This window comes from Cebidichthys violaceus, unplaced genomic scaffold (assembly GCF_023349555.1).
Source record: "Cebidichthys violaceus isolate CVI_PGR_0920_01 unplaced genomic scaffold, fCebVio1.0.p SCAF_135, whole genome shotgun sequence".
Lineage (NCBI taxonomy): Eukaryota > Metazoa > Chordata > Actinopteri > Perciformes > Stichaeidae > Cebidichthys > Cebidichthys violaceus.
This window is the reverse complement of record NW_027176302.1, coordinates 306144-322339: the sequence shown is the minus strand read 5'-3', so window position 1 is coordinate 322339 and position 16196 is coordinate 306144. Positions and strand designations below refer to the sequence as shown.

Sequence of the window (16196 nt, the reverse complement as noted above, 5' to 3'; positions counted from 1 at the left end):
CAACCAAAAGGTCCAATTGGGCATAGTTGTGGCCATGTTACATCGTATGGTGGCTTGGAATGAGGAATTACTTTCTCCTTTGGTCCACGCAGACAACACCAGATCCCTTGCGGTCTGGAGGAGGAATGGATCTGTCAGCTAAAAAGATTAAAAGGATCAAACGTTGGTCATATATGGGCACCGCGTTGAGTCTGAAGAGATCATATGGTGAGAAAGCAGCTCAGGGAATCTCCTTTTGGAAACCTATCCCTCTACACACAACTTGGCCAACACCTGGATGACCACTTGTGGGTGAAAAGACATCTCTAGCTTCTCTGTACTTCCCCTGTCTGAGGTTATCATGGAGATGATTACATGTGGGCGTAATTGGTGAATTGGAACCAGCATGGTATGTCCCTGATGAAAGCCACATTGCCTATGGCTTTAACTCAGCCCACTCCCTCCATTGTGAAATGCTTTGCCTTTATTCTCTTTCCACGCCTCCTCTTTCTCTTTTTTGATTTTTGTTTTTTCAAAGCCGAAGGCTATTTTTGGGTCCCGAGCTCCTCCCCTTTAAGTGGTACAATCGCATTTGTGGTTTGGTTACTGTGACAGTGTAATTCATCAAAGAAAATGTGTGTGACAGCCACCTAGCTTGCAGTTATATCATCCAATTTTAAACCTGGAATAAACAGAAAAACAAAAGAGATTCAAAGTCTGTCTTTTCTGCACATGACAGACAATAGTGTCTGCTTGTTGTGATAGATGAAAAGCCCTTTAAGAGCTCAATGAAAAGGTTAGACACCCTGCAAGAAATGCTCTTTGTCTTTGTCAGCCTCTGCTCTTTCTTTTTGACATTACTTGGCACACACCTTTTGTTCCATCTGCTCACACGAATGTTAAATTTCAGCAGAAGCTGAATAAAACAATTGCTGCTTTTGCTGCATGTGGATGTAGACAGCATTTCGTACCAAGAACAGGCAGATATATTCATGGTCATCAGTTAATATACTGGCAGTAGCTTCATCTTTAGCAGACAGATGTGAGCGATATTGATCATCTCATCTAACTCTAAATAACCGAAACATTTCTATTTTTGGCCTTCATGAAGTAATTCATCGCTTATAGCAAGATGTTCATTTACAAAACACTTGGTTTTGAGGCCCTTTAAAGGCTGAATTAAAGTAAGTGAAACATGTAATACCAAACAATCTCAAATGATTGATTTGTGCACAAACATGTCTTAAATATCGGGATGTTTTGATTTGGTCCACGTTGCTACGTTCCACATGTAGATTTTAATTGCGTGAAACTGTTTATTGCATATAGACCCCAATCCACTCGAGGCCATGAGAGCTTCACAGTCCAAACTTTCATGGTGTTTTTCCTTCCATGGTTAAGGTGCAGAGGTTGACAAATTGACGTTGTTATAGACTTGTGTTTTTCCCCTGTGGTCTGTTGCGTAGAGAAAAGACGCCAAGGATGAGTGGTTAAAGTGTGACAGAGGTGGGGTGTTTGGTCAAGTTGTTTCTCCGAAAACATTCCTAATTGCCCCAGTTGGCTCGACGCTGAAACCTGACCACCTCCGTCATGGCCCGCAAAGTGAATTCCACAGAATTCCAGTGGTCCTGCTGGCCGTGTTTGTTTGTCTTTTACAGGGAGACAGGACATGGAGGATTTAATAATAAGATACTGCCACTCTGCCTGTCCTCAACCCTTTTGCTCTTTCTTTATTTTCTCCTCTCTCTCACTCTTGAGTCACTAAATTATGGAGAATTATCCCGTTTAGGTCATTTGGGCCCTCAGAAGATCAGATACTTTGTTTGTTTTTCCTGGGGGTCGGTTTGTTTCCTCTTCCCAGTTGTAAATGATGCAGAGCAAAACGTATCATTCATTTCCCATCATGAACTTCCTGAGATTCAATTAAATTGTTTGGATTTCATCGTGTTACATCGTATGTCTAAAATAAATTAAGTTGAACAAAACACAAACTAAAGCCTGCTGGACAGATGTGGCCCCCAGCACTAAATACATCATCCCTCTTCGCCAAGATAGTGTTTGTTACCATAGTCTCAGCAAAGGCCCCCACCTCTTCCAATGTACAGATTATTGAGGGTTAATTCAAAGCTCTCTCCACTGATCACTCTCTCTTTTATAGCGTGATGGGATTTCCTCTTGGGGATTTTGTGTACGTTTGCTGTGTTATCCCTGAGTGAGTATGTGCGCTGTTACGTCAGTGTTGCCTTTTGTGTTTCCCCCAGTGAGTTTGTGTCTTGGCTGATGGAAATTGGTGAGACAGGCAACCCAGAGGAAGGGGTTCACCTGGGTCAAGCGCTGCTGGAGAATGGAATCATCCACCATGGTTAGTTCTCTCAATTTTCTCCCACTAAGACCCGCTTTCATCATCCTTTGCTGCTCCTTATCTATAACCAAATCTACCACAGTCTAAGTTACTTTGTGCTACACGGTATATTGCATGCAAATGCCTGTCATTGCCTGACCTAACCTATAACCACGTCCAGTGAATGTTTCTCATTCAGCAAGCAGTTTCACAATATATTTTCACTCCCTGGCTTGAGCCTACAATCCAGATGCAGCTGTTTTATTTACGTATGTCTTAGCAGGTATCCCACTCCCTTGACACAATGTTTAGGTAAGGGATTATGAATGTTAATCTCCTCTTGCCGTAATGTTTGTGAAATATTTGCTCAGTGGCTGTTCTGTGGCTTTGGGTAACAAGTGTATTTGGTGCACGAGGCTTAAGCTTGCTTAATGCTTTGCATTCACACTAAATGGCGCGTACTGCTCTGCATGTTGTTTTTTTTTCCTTCTTCAAAAGAGTAGGGCCCCAAGCCAAGTTGTATCTTAAATCACTCGGGGGTGCTTTATTGCTTCCTCACAGAGAAATGAGATTGGGCTTTAGAGCCGGTCCTGACAGAGAGGAATAACTCCGAGCTCCTTCTGAGCTCCCTCACAGTGCTGTTAGAAATGCCCATGTGAAAAATGAGAGAATATCTTTTCCTAAAAACCTTTAATGGAACTCTCATGGCTGCAGCCAAGAATACAGAGCCAACTGTTATTACTGTTTGGGAGAAGCCTTCGACAAAGTCCCCTAAAGCAAGAGGAGCAGAGAGCTCTGAGCAGCTGTGTTATCTGTGACCACTCTGTATGAGGTCTGAGTCTTCCTCTTGTCTGGAAAGCTTGTTTCACCACGCAGCCCTGCTTGGCTTGAATATGTTTCAAAAACCTCTTATACTTTCGAATTTAAAGCAATATGAATAACGCCCCCTTAGCGTTTGAGACTTTTTTTTTTTTTTTTCATCTTTCCTCCTGGCACTTCTCCTTTCAGAAACATCCTTATGTTTTGAATTGCATTTTTAGTCACGGACAAACACCAGTTCAAACCCGAGCCCGTACTGTACCGCTTTCGCTACGACGATGGCACCTACCACCCCAGAAGTGACATGCATGATGTCATATCCAAGGTACACAGTGGAGCTCACTTTTATATAAATCACATTCGACACACCTGTCATTAACCTAATCAAAAGTCTCTTGCTTGTTTTTCTTAGGGTGTCCGGCTCTTCTGCCGTCTTCACAGCCTCTTCACTCCTGTCATCAGGTAGGCAGCCATTTTATTTTCCACTCCATCGCAAGCCCAGCCAGATGGGGCGCCAGTAGCTGCAGAATTGTTTTGTTTTTTTAAGAAGAACTGACTTGGGAGGAGTTGGCAAAGATGGTGATGGAGTGCGGCGGGGCCTGTGGGTGATCCAGCTTGGCAGGTTTTTATCCGCCTGATCTCAAAACAGTGATGAGGCAGCGAGTAAGATTGAGTCTATCATGTTAGAAGTCTTCTGGGCGATGTGGGACACGGATAAACGGCTAACACTGTGATAAATCTCTCTCAATGCTTTTGAGAGTTCATTTTCAGCATTTAATAACCTTTAGGAACATGTTGATATGGCACAACGTGGAAAGTGACAGAGGCAAGGTCTCATTCTTGAAATATTTGTAGTAGTCACTAGCTCTTACTAGCTTTTCCTGGAGCTTCCAACCTATCAGATGGTCCTCCTCTGGAGGAAAGTTCTTTCTTGATCATCGAAATAGTAGTTTGACAATATAATCGTCACTCAAGGCCCCCTCCTTCTACCTTTCTTTGGAGCTTTCGACCCCCATCACATGGTCTTCATCAGCATTGTTCTTGGTCCAGCCTTAACTTCAAGCCAACATGGATGAGAAGTCCTAAGAGTGCTATTGGTGAAATGTCAACAACTACTGACCCTGCATGTCAAATGCAATGCCATGAAAACTAAGCAAACTATATTTTTGGATGAAGATCATGTAATATGGTTGAAGGCTCAGAAAAAAGCTAGTAAGTGGATCACAGATACAAATAGCCTCATATCTGTTATAAAGCATTTTAAAGTGGTTACAATGCGCAGGCCGTACACATTTCACTGAGTGTGACCGCCAGTATATTGATCTTGTGCTCTCAAAGGCCTGACACAAAGTCATGCTGCAGGAGGCAAACATCGATTCCAATCCCTCAACGTACAACATGATCAAAATAGCCATTTGGATATCTGAAGTTCAAAACTGTTGTTTTCAAAGTTTCAGGACTGAAATCAGAATGCGTTCTGTGTTCCATTATATGTCATTCAGATAAACACTTGGAAAGACAAAAGTGAGCTCCCAGTATGTCATCTTATAGTGGATAATTAGTGTAAACATGCCCATGAAATAGTCACTTAAACCCAAATGTGAAGCAGGTGTTTTTGAGCAATTCTGGCACATATCATGAAACATCCTTTTGTCTAACAGGGTTCGAAGTGGAGCAATCTCATTTTATAGGAGTGATTTGCTGGCATGCTTTGTTTTTCTGTGTTGTTTTTTTTATTCTCCATTTCAACGGTGTTTGAGGAGCAGACTGTTAATGTGTTTTCGCCACAAAGTACCACATCAAGGTTGCCTGCTTATGTTAGTTTTCAAATGGCCCGCAGAAAAGCTTTAATTTCACACCAATAAAACTGTGCCATAGCTGGAAGGGGCACGCTGATCCTGCATGTATTCCTGCATAGTATCTCTTCCGTATTTCTGTTTGATCCAGCTACTAAAAGGACTAAAGGGTGATTATGTGTGTGTGTGTGTGTGTGTGTGTGTGTGTGTATGTGTGTGTGTGTGTGTGTGTCAGCATTCAGCCCACTGGCATTTGTGTTGAGGCCAAATCTTTTGACGTAAAAACTCTTCTTGGTGCTCTAGAGTTGTGTGTGATGTCAGCCAGCATATCTGTGCAGTGTGTTCTCAGCTGTACAATGCATCACTGGGCCTGGGAATGCCAGAGTTTAATTGGAGCAACCAGCCCCTGCCTAATTAGGTATAATTTCCTGGCAGAGCGAGATAGATGAAACGAAAGGGGGGAGGGACGTACACCACGCAACCCCAATGCCCCCGCACCCCCACACAGCTTCTGTTCCACCCCACCCCTCTCGCACCGGAACTTTCCTCACACAAGAAAACTCCCGGGAATCCGATTGTGCGTTTAAAAGGTGTACACACAGCTATACGTGTATTAAAGCGGTGAGAAGAACATTTTTCAAAATGCACACGCCGATGCTGCAAACCCACACAATGCAGAAAAGGTCAATCATAAATTATCTTCGCACAGAATGGAAAAACCAACATTTCAGTTCAGAGTCTGATAAATATCGACAAGTTTTCTTCTTTATGCTGATGAGTCCTCCGGAAACTCAATATCTATGGATGAATGTGTAGGATTTTCAAAAATAAATAACACTGTGGTGCACTGTACTTGAGTAATCCATCAAACTTGAAACAGTTGATTAAATCTTGAACTTTCAGCATCCTCTGCATAATTTATTCCAAAGAATGCTTTGAAAATGCAACGTTTGCCTTCATCATCCATTTACTGCGAAATAAAATGTTGAGGCAAACTTTCCTCTTTGGACAGCAAGTTAAAAAACCACCTCTCTGACCTTTCCCTCTGTTACTCCTCAAACTGCTGTTTCCTCATGCCGGACATATGGCTGCCCACTGGACCGCTGTTTACCCTCATTTTTCACTCTTGACAGCCACTGTGCACCAGCCGCTCTAGCTCCAGTCTCCCTCTCTCCAGTATCCCATTCAGCGATAAAACAGTGCTTCTCTTTGCCTCTTCTGGTCCAAATGGTGTGTGCATGGGACGGCAGGGCAACGTGCCTCACTGGCTAATACCAACACTACCCTCATCATCAGAGACCAACTCTGTCAACTACAGTTAGGCAACAGAATGTTCCATTGTGGAGGAAACAGGGCAGCGTTTGGCCTCTCTTGCTTCACAATTTGAACAGCTCCAGACAGCTGAGATTGGACTTCAGTTTGGCCCACATGTCATGTTTGACTTGTCTGAACTGCAAGACAGGCATGTGTATGTGCGGTTGTGTGTGTGTGTGTGTGTGTGTCTGAGTGAGTGTTTGCGTGTGGTGGAAGTGGTCGAGTGGTGTAAGTCACTGTGGTTCTGGACTTTCCCGGCCTGCAGCTCGGCCCCTGCGTGTCCCCGGGGAGGCCCCTGTGTTCATGGGAAAAGTCACAGCTCCGTTTCAGACTGCATTCTCGGGGCCTGTGCAGCAGTGTGGGTAACACTGGGAACATCAACACCAGACTGACATGGGGCACCCTAGGGCCTAACACAGCAGGGGCCGTTACCAGCCATGCTCGGAGGAATGCTGTTTTGCTGTCACCACATGTCAGAAACGCACACAGATTTATGACGCAACTGCTTGAAAAGTGACCACGCCTTTCTGACAGTGGGAATTATTAGCCCTCCTTTAGGCTCCATTGCTATTTGTGTTTAAATAGACCAAGAAATCACTACTTCACATGTTCACCATCTGGATTTAGTACGGTTAGAGTGAATCACAGAGTTGAAAAGTAGCATGGCACAGTTCAAGTTTATCGGCAGAATTTTGTTTTCCTAACCCTTCTCATCGTTTTCTGCTTTTCTTACCAATCCAGGGACAAGGACTACCATTTGCGGACCTACAAATCAGTGGTGATGGCCAACAAGCTCATAGACTGGCTTATTGCACAGGTAAACCCTGATTTAGCTTCATACACTTTAAAAGATGAGTAACAGTATCTTATATCCATTATCAGTGGAAGTATGATAACGATATGAACACATAGTGCACAGTCAACCAAGTGTTTGTCCAGATAAATGATTCCAAGCAAAATGATGAATCAAATAATTAGATCATAATTAGATTTGTTTTACATTTGTGAAAAGTTTTTACTGAAGTAATGCACAACTTCAAACATGTCAGTTTGATTGTTGTACATGTAGTTTTGCGGGCCACCTCAAATGTGCAACAGAGGAAAGAAACTGAGACAACAAAGCATTTCTTGCCACCAGACTTGAGACTCTCAGCGAAGCCAAAAGGAAACGAAGAAAGAAACTCGGAATTGATTCGACAGCTGAGCTTTATTGGCTTTGACAGGAAGCTTTGAAGTTGACAGATTGATAGTCCTGTCCAGGATGACAACAAAGAAATGAAATGTGTATGGCCACCACCACAGAATCAATGGCAGACGTCACATGTTTGTGTGTGCATATAAGTGCGCGCGTGTGTGTGGTAGTCCATGTGAATGTGTTTGACACAGGCCAGCGGAATAGCTGTGACTCCTTCAGTGGGACTTCAAGAGCTGTCACACTACGCTGTCTAGACATGATTTTGGCTGTGTTCAAGATGGAGCGTGGAGTGGCTCTGCTGGCCTCTGGGATTTTGGATGCAGGACCAAAAGGGGGGGAGGGAATGTGTTTGAGTGTGACATTTTGACTGCTCTCTAAACATACAATGTCCTTTGTTCTGTCTCTTTCTCTTTCTTGCCTCGACTCGTTTACTCTTTCCACGCTTTATGCTTAAACATTTCTCTGCTGCACCCACTCTTTCTCTTTCCTGTGTCTTCTGCTGCAGGGGGACTGCAGAACCAGGGAGGAAGCGTTGATCTTGGGGGTGGAGCTGTGCGACAATGGCTTCATGCATCACGGTACAGCACTTCTCACTGCAGAGGATTTCAACAAACCAAAAAAAAAAGTTCCTGATCCCGCTGTTCACACACAGTGGAATCCTCCCCACTAAATGAGAGTTGAACGCTTTGGAGAAACCGCACAGAGGGCGTCTGGCATTTAGCATCCTGTTTTAGAACACAACCACTCTTGTTCTCTTTCCATTACTACTTATAATCCCTTTGACACGCAACAGGAATAGAACATATTTCCAATCCAGTGAATGAATTAGTATGTGTGGTTTGGGCTAAGGCTGTATCCATGCATGCTATCATTAACTGCATGCCTATTTGTGTGCATCTGATCTTAAGTAACCAAGTGCAGAGGGTACATGCAGGCTTTGCCTTAGCTGTGAGAACTTGGCAGAGAACACGTGGATGTTTTTCAGTTTAAGTGCAAAATGGTCAGTAGCCATAGTTACAGTTTGTTTATGCGAGTCAGACTCGTTTTTTAACTCTGCTCCTCCCTCGTGCCAAAGTCCACATCATGCACACTACAGTATGAGTCACAGCGTGTCTCCTTGTAGCCCCATGATGTAACTGCTCCAAACTACCCACTGCGTTCATGCAATGGAAGTGGGGTCTCACTTTCTCTCACAGTGTGCGTTTGTGCATATTGGGATACATTGTGCACATGTGTTAAACTGCTGGGGCTTGGGGATGTGACTAATCATGTTCAAACATCTTAACTTAATGAAAAATGCTTGATTAATTATTTGAATATTTTCTAATCATGCAAAGCACCGGATGCTGCGAGAGTTGCACATATTCCTGCTGTGTCCAAAAAATGAATGAGAGCTCAAGAGAGTCATGTTTTCAATAAACCATCAATAGGCAGTCTGGGTCATTGAACTAGAACACATTTTAATTTCATACAGTTGTCTTGTATGACAATTGTAGTGATTTTACATTTTCACAAATCTCATATCCTATGACATGATTATCCAATTTGCAAACCATTTTTCTGCATTATATAATCCTTCCACTCAGCCATTGGTTTCCATTCATTTCCCTACAATTTGGTTTCATAATCCTTGTCAAAGTTACATAATACTTTTGAGGTTAAAAACGGTTCAGATCTAAACTCTCAAAAATGCATTACCCTGAGAAAGATGAGACAAAAATAACTGCAGAGTTGATGTTCGCTGTGATGGATTACTCAAGTTCTCAACGTCCGTCCATACGTGATCTATAGCTGGACTTAAAACTTTGAAACACACTGGTTGCCAGAAATATGATTATTCAGCAAGTTTAATGTCAGTTGTTTCTTTTTCTGACATGTACTCAGTTATGACTTTGTTGTTACCTCCTTCAGTGTTGGAAAAGAGTGAATTCAAGGACGAGCCCTTGTTGTTTCGCTTCTTCGCTGATGAGGAGATGGAGGGTTCCAACACCAAACACAAACCTATGAAGCACGACCTGAAGATAGTTGAGAACGTCATCTCCAAGTCTCTCCTGGTGAGCGCCCGCTTACTGTGTACTCCATGGTGGCTTATTGATTGATTACCTCCCATCCTGTCTAAATTACTATGACTTTGCTATAAAGTACCCACAACCCAGAACAAACCAAAGGCACGGTAAATCATAAGGAAGCACACAGCTGTGAGGAGGAAAAGTCATAACACTGCAAAAGTCCATTTTATACCTCAGTAAGCATTCTTTTCTGAGGAGTGAGCAAATACGACCACTGCTATCTGTACGTAGCAGTATCTGCTTCTGTTGTGTGTGTTTGTGCTCTGTGAAAATGTCTCGGTCTGCTGGCTCTGGATTCTTCTGATGGGAGGCGTGTTGTTTTTCTCCAGATAAGGCCCAGTGATGGAGGCTACGGCTTCATGCTGGAAGAGAGAAACAGAGTCCCCATCATCAAATCTGTAGAGAAGGGCTCCCCGGCTGAGGTGCGAATGCACACACACGCACACACACACACACACACACACACACACAGTACATACATGCTTATTGAATGAATTGATTTCTAAAATGATGTTATTATTTTATATTATATTACTTCTGAAACAGGGTCCTTACTGAGTACATTTTTACTATTTTACAAATCCATGAAATCTCTGTAGAGTCCACAATCTAAGGGTGTTTTTTGTCTTTATGGTGTTCAGACTGTGTGGTTCAGTGTATCCCCTTTGTAATCTAACATAATTCTGCTGCTTTTCATTTTGTTTCCTCGAAGTTGTTCTGCAAAGCTGTGATGCTTTTATAGCAGATGAGCGTCAACAGAAGCCTTTTGTTGTTAAAATGTGGTTTGATCATCAGTCATCTAAACCTCTAACCTGCTTCATGGTGATAGACACGGATGCTAACATTAGAAGCATTATCGTGCAGACATAGAGCACATTAAAGGGCACCATATTTTTGAGGTCTCCTTTGATCTGCTAGATGAATATGGGACCAAGGAGTTTGAAGGCAAATGTGATCAATATGAGCTCATGACCCATAATTCCCTCCAGTCCTAAAGTAGCACAGAATGAGTCTGTATGGTCTGGATCGCATACACAGTTGTTTTTAAATATTCAGTGTGGGACAATGAAATCCACAACAGGATCCAGCTGTATACTTTTAGATAAAAGCTATCTCTGATGTATAGAAATCCTTTGGGAATATTGGTGTTCTTAAACCAAAAAAAGTTAATCTGAAGCTCAAAATGACAAACATTTGGTTGGGATTCTGTATGACATTAAAAACTGATGCTTGACTTAATATTTTTCTATCATCTCTTCTTTTCTCTTCTCTAAGATGGCCGGCCTGGAGGTGGGGAAGAAGTTGTTTGCCATAAATGGAGACCTGGTGTTCCTCAGGCCTTTCTCTGAAGTGGAAGCTCTCCTCAGGCAGTGCTTCAACAGCAAGGGACCCCTCAGGGTGCTGGTTAGCACCAAGCCAAGAGAGTAAGTCACTTCTGCATACGCACGTGCGTTGATGTGTGCATTCATGTTAAAGTAGGATCAAAGAAATATCGTCAAAGTCATCTTGCATCAGCTTATTTTCCCTCCTCTTGTCACCAGGACGGTAAAGATCCCAGACTCCGCTGATGGGTTGGGTTTCCAGATTCGTGGCTTCGGTCCTTCTGTGGTCCATGCCGTCGGGAGAGGTAAGAGATCGCCACCTCTACCGCTTGAGCTGTCTTGATTCATCGTGTTATTGTGGCACAGCTGGCGAGCAGATGCCACAGCAGTATTTGTGGGTGTGCGTGCCTTGGCCACAAGGGGCCAATTTTCCTCACTCATGCTCTCCATGTGGTTTAGCTGGTTGCTTAATGGTGCTGCCAAAATGGAGAATTAGCTGATTGTCAGTCACTTTCCACATTACAAAATATTGTCCATGTACCTTTTCACATTTTTTCCTAGTGGTTCAGTTCCCCTGTGTGAGGGAGATGCAGAGTCCCCGTTTTTCTCCGAACACAGCGTGTTTAGTAGCACTGCTATCGAGGCTGGCACAAGATAGGGTCTAATCAAAAAACAATCCATGGCCTTGTCTGGCTGTTCTCAGGGGAATTGAATTTTTTTTTTTCCGTAAGCAATCTAAGTGGGATAGCAGGGTAGAAATGTGCTTGCTTGCCTGTGCTTGTGTTTGTGTCTGTTTGTGCATGTGTTGGCTTGATGATGCGGTTGCCTGGGAACCCGCTGTGTGTTTAAGTAGATGCTCTCATCCCCCAAGACGAAGCTGATGATGTAGAAGGTGTCTAATCACTTAGATTGTCATCATAACAGCTGCTGTCCCCTGGTGTCTAAGGTCAACATGAGCAGGTAATACCAATTAGAGGCAGAGAAAGTGAGAGACAGGAAGAGGTGAGACGAGGAGAAGGAGCCGTTAATCAGATAAAAAAAGTTTGTGGTACCGAGTCCCTATCTTATTGGCCCTATTGTTGTGTTGGACTGTAGCCCGTTTTTCTGTTCTGTTATTGAATCCAGTGGACCTGTCTGTTGATATACTTTCTTACTACACTTAAAGGAGTAAAGCTCATTATTTTCATGCTTACAATACTTGGCGAGAGGAGTACAGAGTCTGTATATTGCAATGTGAGGTATGCATGGTGTGTGCTTAAACGAGCTATGAAAACAAATGGGAGGAATATTTAGTCTGCCATGCACTTCCTTCTGATAGCCGTAAACCTTGAAGTTCTCTTACAGTATGGTGTGAATCACATCCCTCAGAGAGAGACCTTCGTCTACCCAAGATAAACAACTTCCCTCCTCTCCACGCTCTCTCTCACACTCCTCCTGAGCTGCCAAAACAGGAAACAAAGTTGTAAATACAAAGAAGAAAAAAAGGAATGTTGTTCAATCCAATTTTGTGCACAGGATGTGGAAGATGTGACAGTCATTATTTTTTTGGGGGGGGATGTGCTGGTATTTGTTTCGTCGTGATGCAGCTCTTACCTGTATGATAACGTGCAGCAGTTATTGCCCTTGACACCTCTCCTTTCTCTTTGCTTGCCTCCGGCTCACACCAGGCACGGTGGCAGCCATCGCCGGTCTCCACCCGGGCCAGTGCATCATCAAGGTGAACGGCATCAATGTGAGCAAGGAGAGCCATGCCAGCGTCATCGCTCATGTCACCGCATGCAGGAAGTACCGTCGACCCACACAGGTGAGACGGGGTGAGAGGAAATGACTGGAAGAAGGGAACCTGACTAGACACTGCAGTTTTCCATGAAAATGAACTATCAAGATATAGTCCCCTAAGAAGAAAAGATGATTTATTTTCTGCATTTATGTTTGATTTGGAGGTCACACTCACTGGTAGAAAATTAAAACGATTTTTAATTGTGTGTTGATTTATCGAATACTTATGTTATAAAACTAGAAGGACGAGAAGTGTGACAGATCATAAAACGGCAAAAGAAACAAAAAGAGGGGAAAAAAGGACTAGTTGACCGTGAGAAAGAACATAGACCTCTTAGCTCCCGTTTACCTTAATATCTCTCTCTCTCTGACTCCCTCGTTCCTTCTCTTGGGTCATTACGCAGAAATAATAGTAGTTTTGGCTCCTCCAGCGCTGACCTCTGGCTCACAGCGGTGGGCCTGCTGTGGGAGACTGGCAGGCTGCGGAGAGAGGTGGGAAAGGATCTGGGGGTGGCTGGAGCTCAGGGTGGGTGAGATTGCTGGAGGGAGGGAGGAGAAAGATGGAGGGCAGGCCAGACACTTTTTTTTCTTCTTTTTCCTGAAAGAGTGGTTGACAGCAGTGTAGGGGGAGAGAGCAAGCACAGTCCACCTGCTGAAGGTGGGAACATTGTGTGAAAATAGAAACCCAAGGGTGTGTGTATGGTGTGAGTTAGTGTAGTGTGTCACTATAATTGAGCCCCGCTGGGACTTCAGGCTTAATGAAGCACTTCAGGGTTCCAACATTACTGGAGATCTGGTTTACATCAAGTAGGGACGCAGAAGAACCGCCCTTTCTTTCTCTTTCTCTGTCCCTTTCTATGTATGTGTGTGTGTGTGTGTGTGTGTGTGTGTGTGTGTGTGTGTGTGCGCGTTTGTGGTTGTGCGCTCAAAGACCACAGACCAGTAGGCAGGCACAGCATGCAGCCTTGGCAGAAAACCCACTGTGGTCTTGGTGTGTAGACGAGAGAACAGACACACACACATGGCAAGCACGCACACACAGGGCCGTGTGGCACTCTAGAGTGGGTTGATGACATTGGCATGGGTATGAGTTTCACCAAGCAGCGTGTTTCCATATGTTTGTGAAGGCTTTTCGCTCCATGCCCTGCCAACCCAACTGCAACGCTGTACACCATATCTGGGTAGAATCAGCTAAACATGCTGCATGAAACCCACCACACACACACACGCACACACACACACAAATCCACACACACCAGGCCATACACCAGTGTATTCATAGTTTTATTTTTCCTCATCTCCCATCTTCCTAGCAATAGAAATGCCACCTGTTGAGCGATGCTAGAATACACTGATTTGTGTTGACAGTTTTGTGCATGAGTGACTGTAATGTTTCCAGCCAATTTAATTCTAAGCAAAAACATACAGATGTTTTGCAGTTTAATAGAAGTTTAAAGTATAAATAGAGTGACTAAACTATTATGATGCAAAAACGTCTTAACGAGTTCCTATACAATAATCCTTTGCAGCAAGACACTATAAAGTGGGTGTACAACAACAACGAGAGCGCCCAGGAGGACAACCAGACAACGAACCAGAAACCAACTCCTGAGGAGAACGGAGACGGCTTCGAGTGTAAAGTAGAAGGTGACCACGCACAAACACGCACTCACGATAAACTGCAGCAAGAATCTGGTAAAAGAAATTCCGCAGAAGGTGTTTGTGGATGTCGCACAGGCTTGTTCGCGGGAACACAAGTCCGACGCCCTCTCCGGTTAACAAGTCAGACGGAGCTCCAAACAGGCTCATCTGGAGTGTGTTAGTCTGAGATCAGCCGCCCCCTCTGGCTCATCAAGTGTTAATTCCCTCCTACGATTTATGGATCCCAATAAGAAAGTTAAACAGGAAAGCTATTCCCTCCGTAGCAAACAGCCACGGAGCAGGATTTATTGCCGTATTAAGTCTTCGCGTTAGCATAGGGCTGGTTAACTTAATACACTTGGAATTGCTCATCATTTTAATAGGGTTATGGAGGGACTTCCTCGAAAATTAACTGCAGATTTGGTGGTCTGAGACCTCCTACGGTGCAGAGAGTGATACAGTACATAATTTTTCTGATTTGTGCTGCCAGTTAGCAGAGATCTGTTGTTTCATCACCGACTCTTCATTCTTCTGTGTTTCTATAATCTCAGAGGTGATGGACAAATTCAACACCATAGCCATCATCGACGGTAAGAAGGACCATGTAAGTTTGACGGTAGACAACGTCCACCTGGAGTACGGAGTGATGTACGAGTATGACAGCACAGCCGGCATCAAGTGTCACGTACTGGAAAAGATGGTGGAACCAAAAGGATTCTTCAGCCTCACTGCTAAGGTATGCTTTCTGTTCAGTTGGTGGGATAAATGATAAGATTTAATATCTATATAATGACATTTTGTGACATTTATCTTGGTAACAATACATGCAAATATCATCAGTACTTTACAGTCTCTTTCCCATGCTGGATTCATTGTTTCATGTCAGAATTAGTGATTGTAGGACCAGTTAAATAATCTGGAGATTTTAAGTGAACTTCAGGCCAATGGTGGTTTAATTATGTGGGATTCAGACTATTTATTATTTTCAAAACAGTGATGTTGGTAATTCAATACATTTAATTTGTTTGTTTGCTAAATTACCAACCAGTGTTAAAGTTTCAAAATCTAGTTTTAATACCTTTTATTCTATCACTTGATATTTTGCTTAAATGGAGCAAATTCCTCCATTTCCCCCCAAAAATGGTGTTTTCATTAACATGAATCATGTATTCCAGCAGAAGAGTACAAGTTGGTTTTTTGGGCCTATGAGCAAAATATAATTAAGTTGCTATGTGCTGTATATGATGGGAACACTCAACAGGAAATATACACAACTCACAGAAAGTGGGATAGAGGCCCACAGCTCATTATGGTCCCAGTGGTTAATCCGGCCCTGTCCAGCCCTAGTGGAATGTCTAGTTCAACGAATGGCAATTACTTTTATTATTGTTCTAACTGTTTCATTCCAAGTGGCTGTGGATGGCAGTGAGAGAAAGAGAGGGAACGTTTTATTAGCTTCTAAGTGATTAATAGTGCTGTTGGGGTTTATCACCTCAGAGCTGAGCCTCGCTTGATGAGGGAGAACAACAAAGACGTAAACAAGCCATGGCAAGGCTTCTGTCTCCCACCAGGCTGCAGAGCAACAGTAGCTTAACTCAAAAATCATGATGACAAGCCATCGATTCTCTTTATGTTTGTGCTGCTGTGATAAAAGTGAAATCTCAGTAGAATTTGTAAGCTATCAGATTTCTGAATCATAATTCAAGACATTTCTCCTTAAAATTTAAGGCAAATTTCATAATGTAATAGTTTTTGTTTTGAATACTTTGGCACAGACAGATACAGCCAACAGCTCTCCTGCTGTGTAGATTGAGTGGCTTGTTAAATCTGACAGCTTTATTTTAGTCTTGTTACTTCCCAGCTGTGTTAAGTGCATGCTTTTTACATCCCAGCAGTGATGTTCACAGAATGATCACTATTGATTTAAGATGCACAGAGGAA

The 16196-nt window shown here is 43.2% G+C and overlaps 1 protein-coding gene across 1 annotated transcript in view; it reads left to right on the top strand.

The window, feature by feature from the left end:
- prex2 (phosphatidylinositol-3,4,5-trisphosphate-dependent Rac exchange factor 2) overlaps positions 1-16196 on the top strand; it is a 68978-nt gene that overhangs the window by 13848 nt on the left and 38934 nt on the right. Inside the window, exons 10-21 of the mRNA XM_068708164.1 lie at positions 2241-2341; positions 3361-3464; positions 3552-3601; positions 6991-7066; positions 7950-8022; positions 9356-9498; positions 9843-9935; positions 10789-10937; positions 11055-11140; positions 12503-12639; positions 14144-14261; positions 14807-14991. Coding sequence (XP_068564265.1) covers positions 2241-2341; positions 3361-3464; positions 3552-3601; positions 6991-7066; positions 7950-8022; positions 9356-9498; positions 9843-9935; positions 10789-10937; positions 11055-11140; positions 12503-12639; positions 14144-14261; positions 14807-14991 — 1315 coding nt within the window. The remainder of the gene's footprint in view (positions 1-2240; positions 2342-3360; positions 3465-3551; positions 3602-6990; positions 7067-7949; positions 8023-9355; positions 9499-9842; positions 9936-10788; positions 10938-11054; positions 11141-12502; positions 12640-14143; positions 14262-14806; positions 14992-16196) is intronic.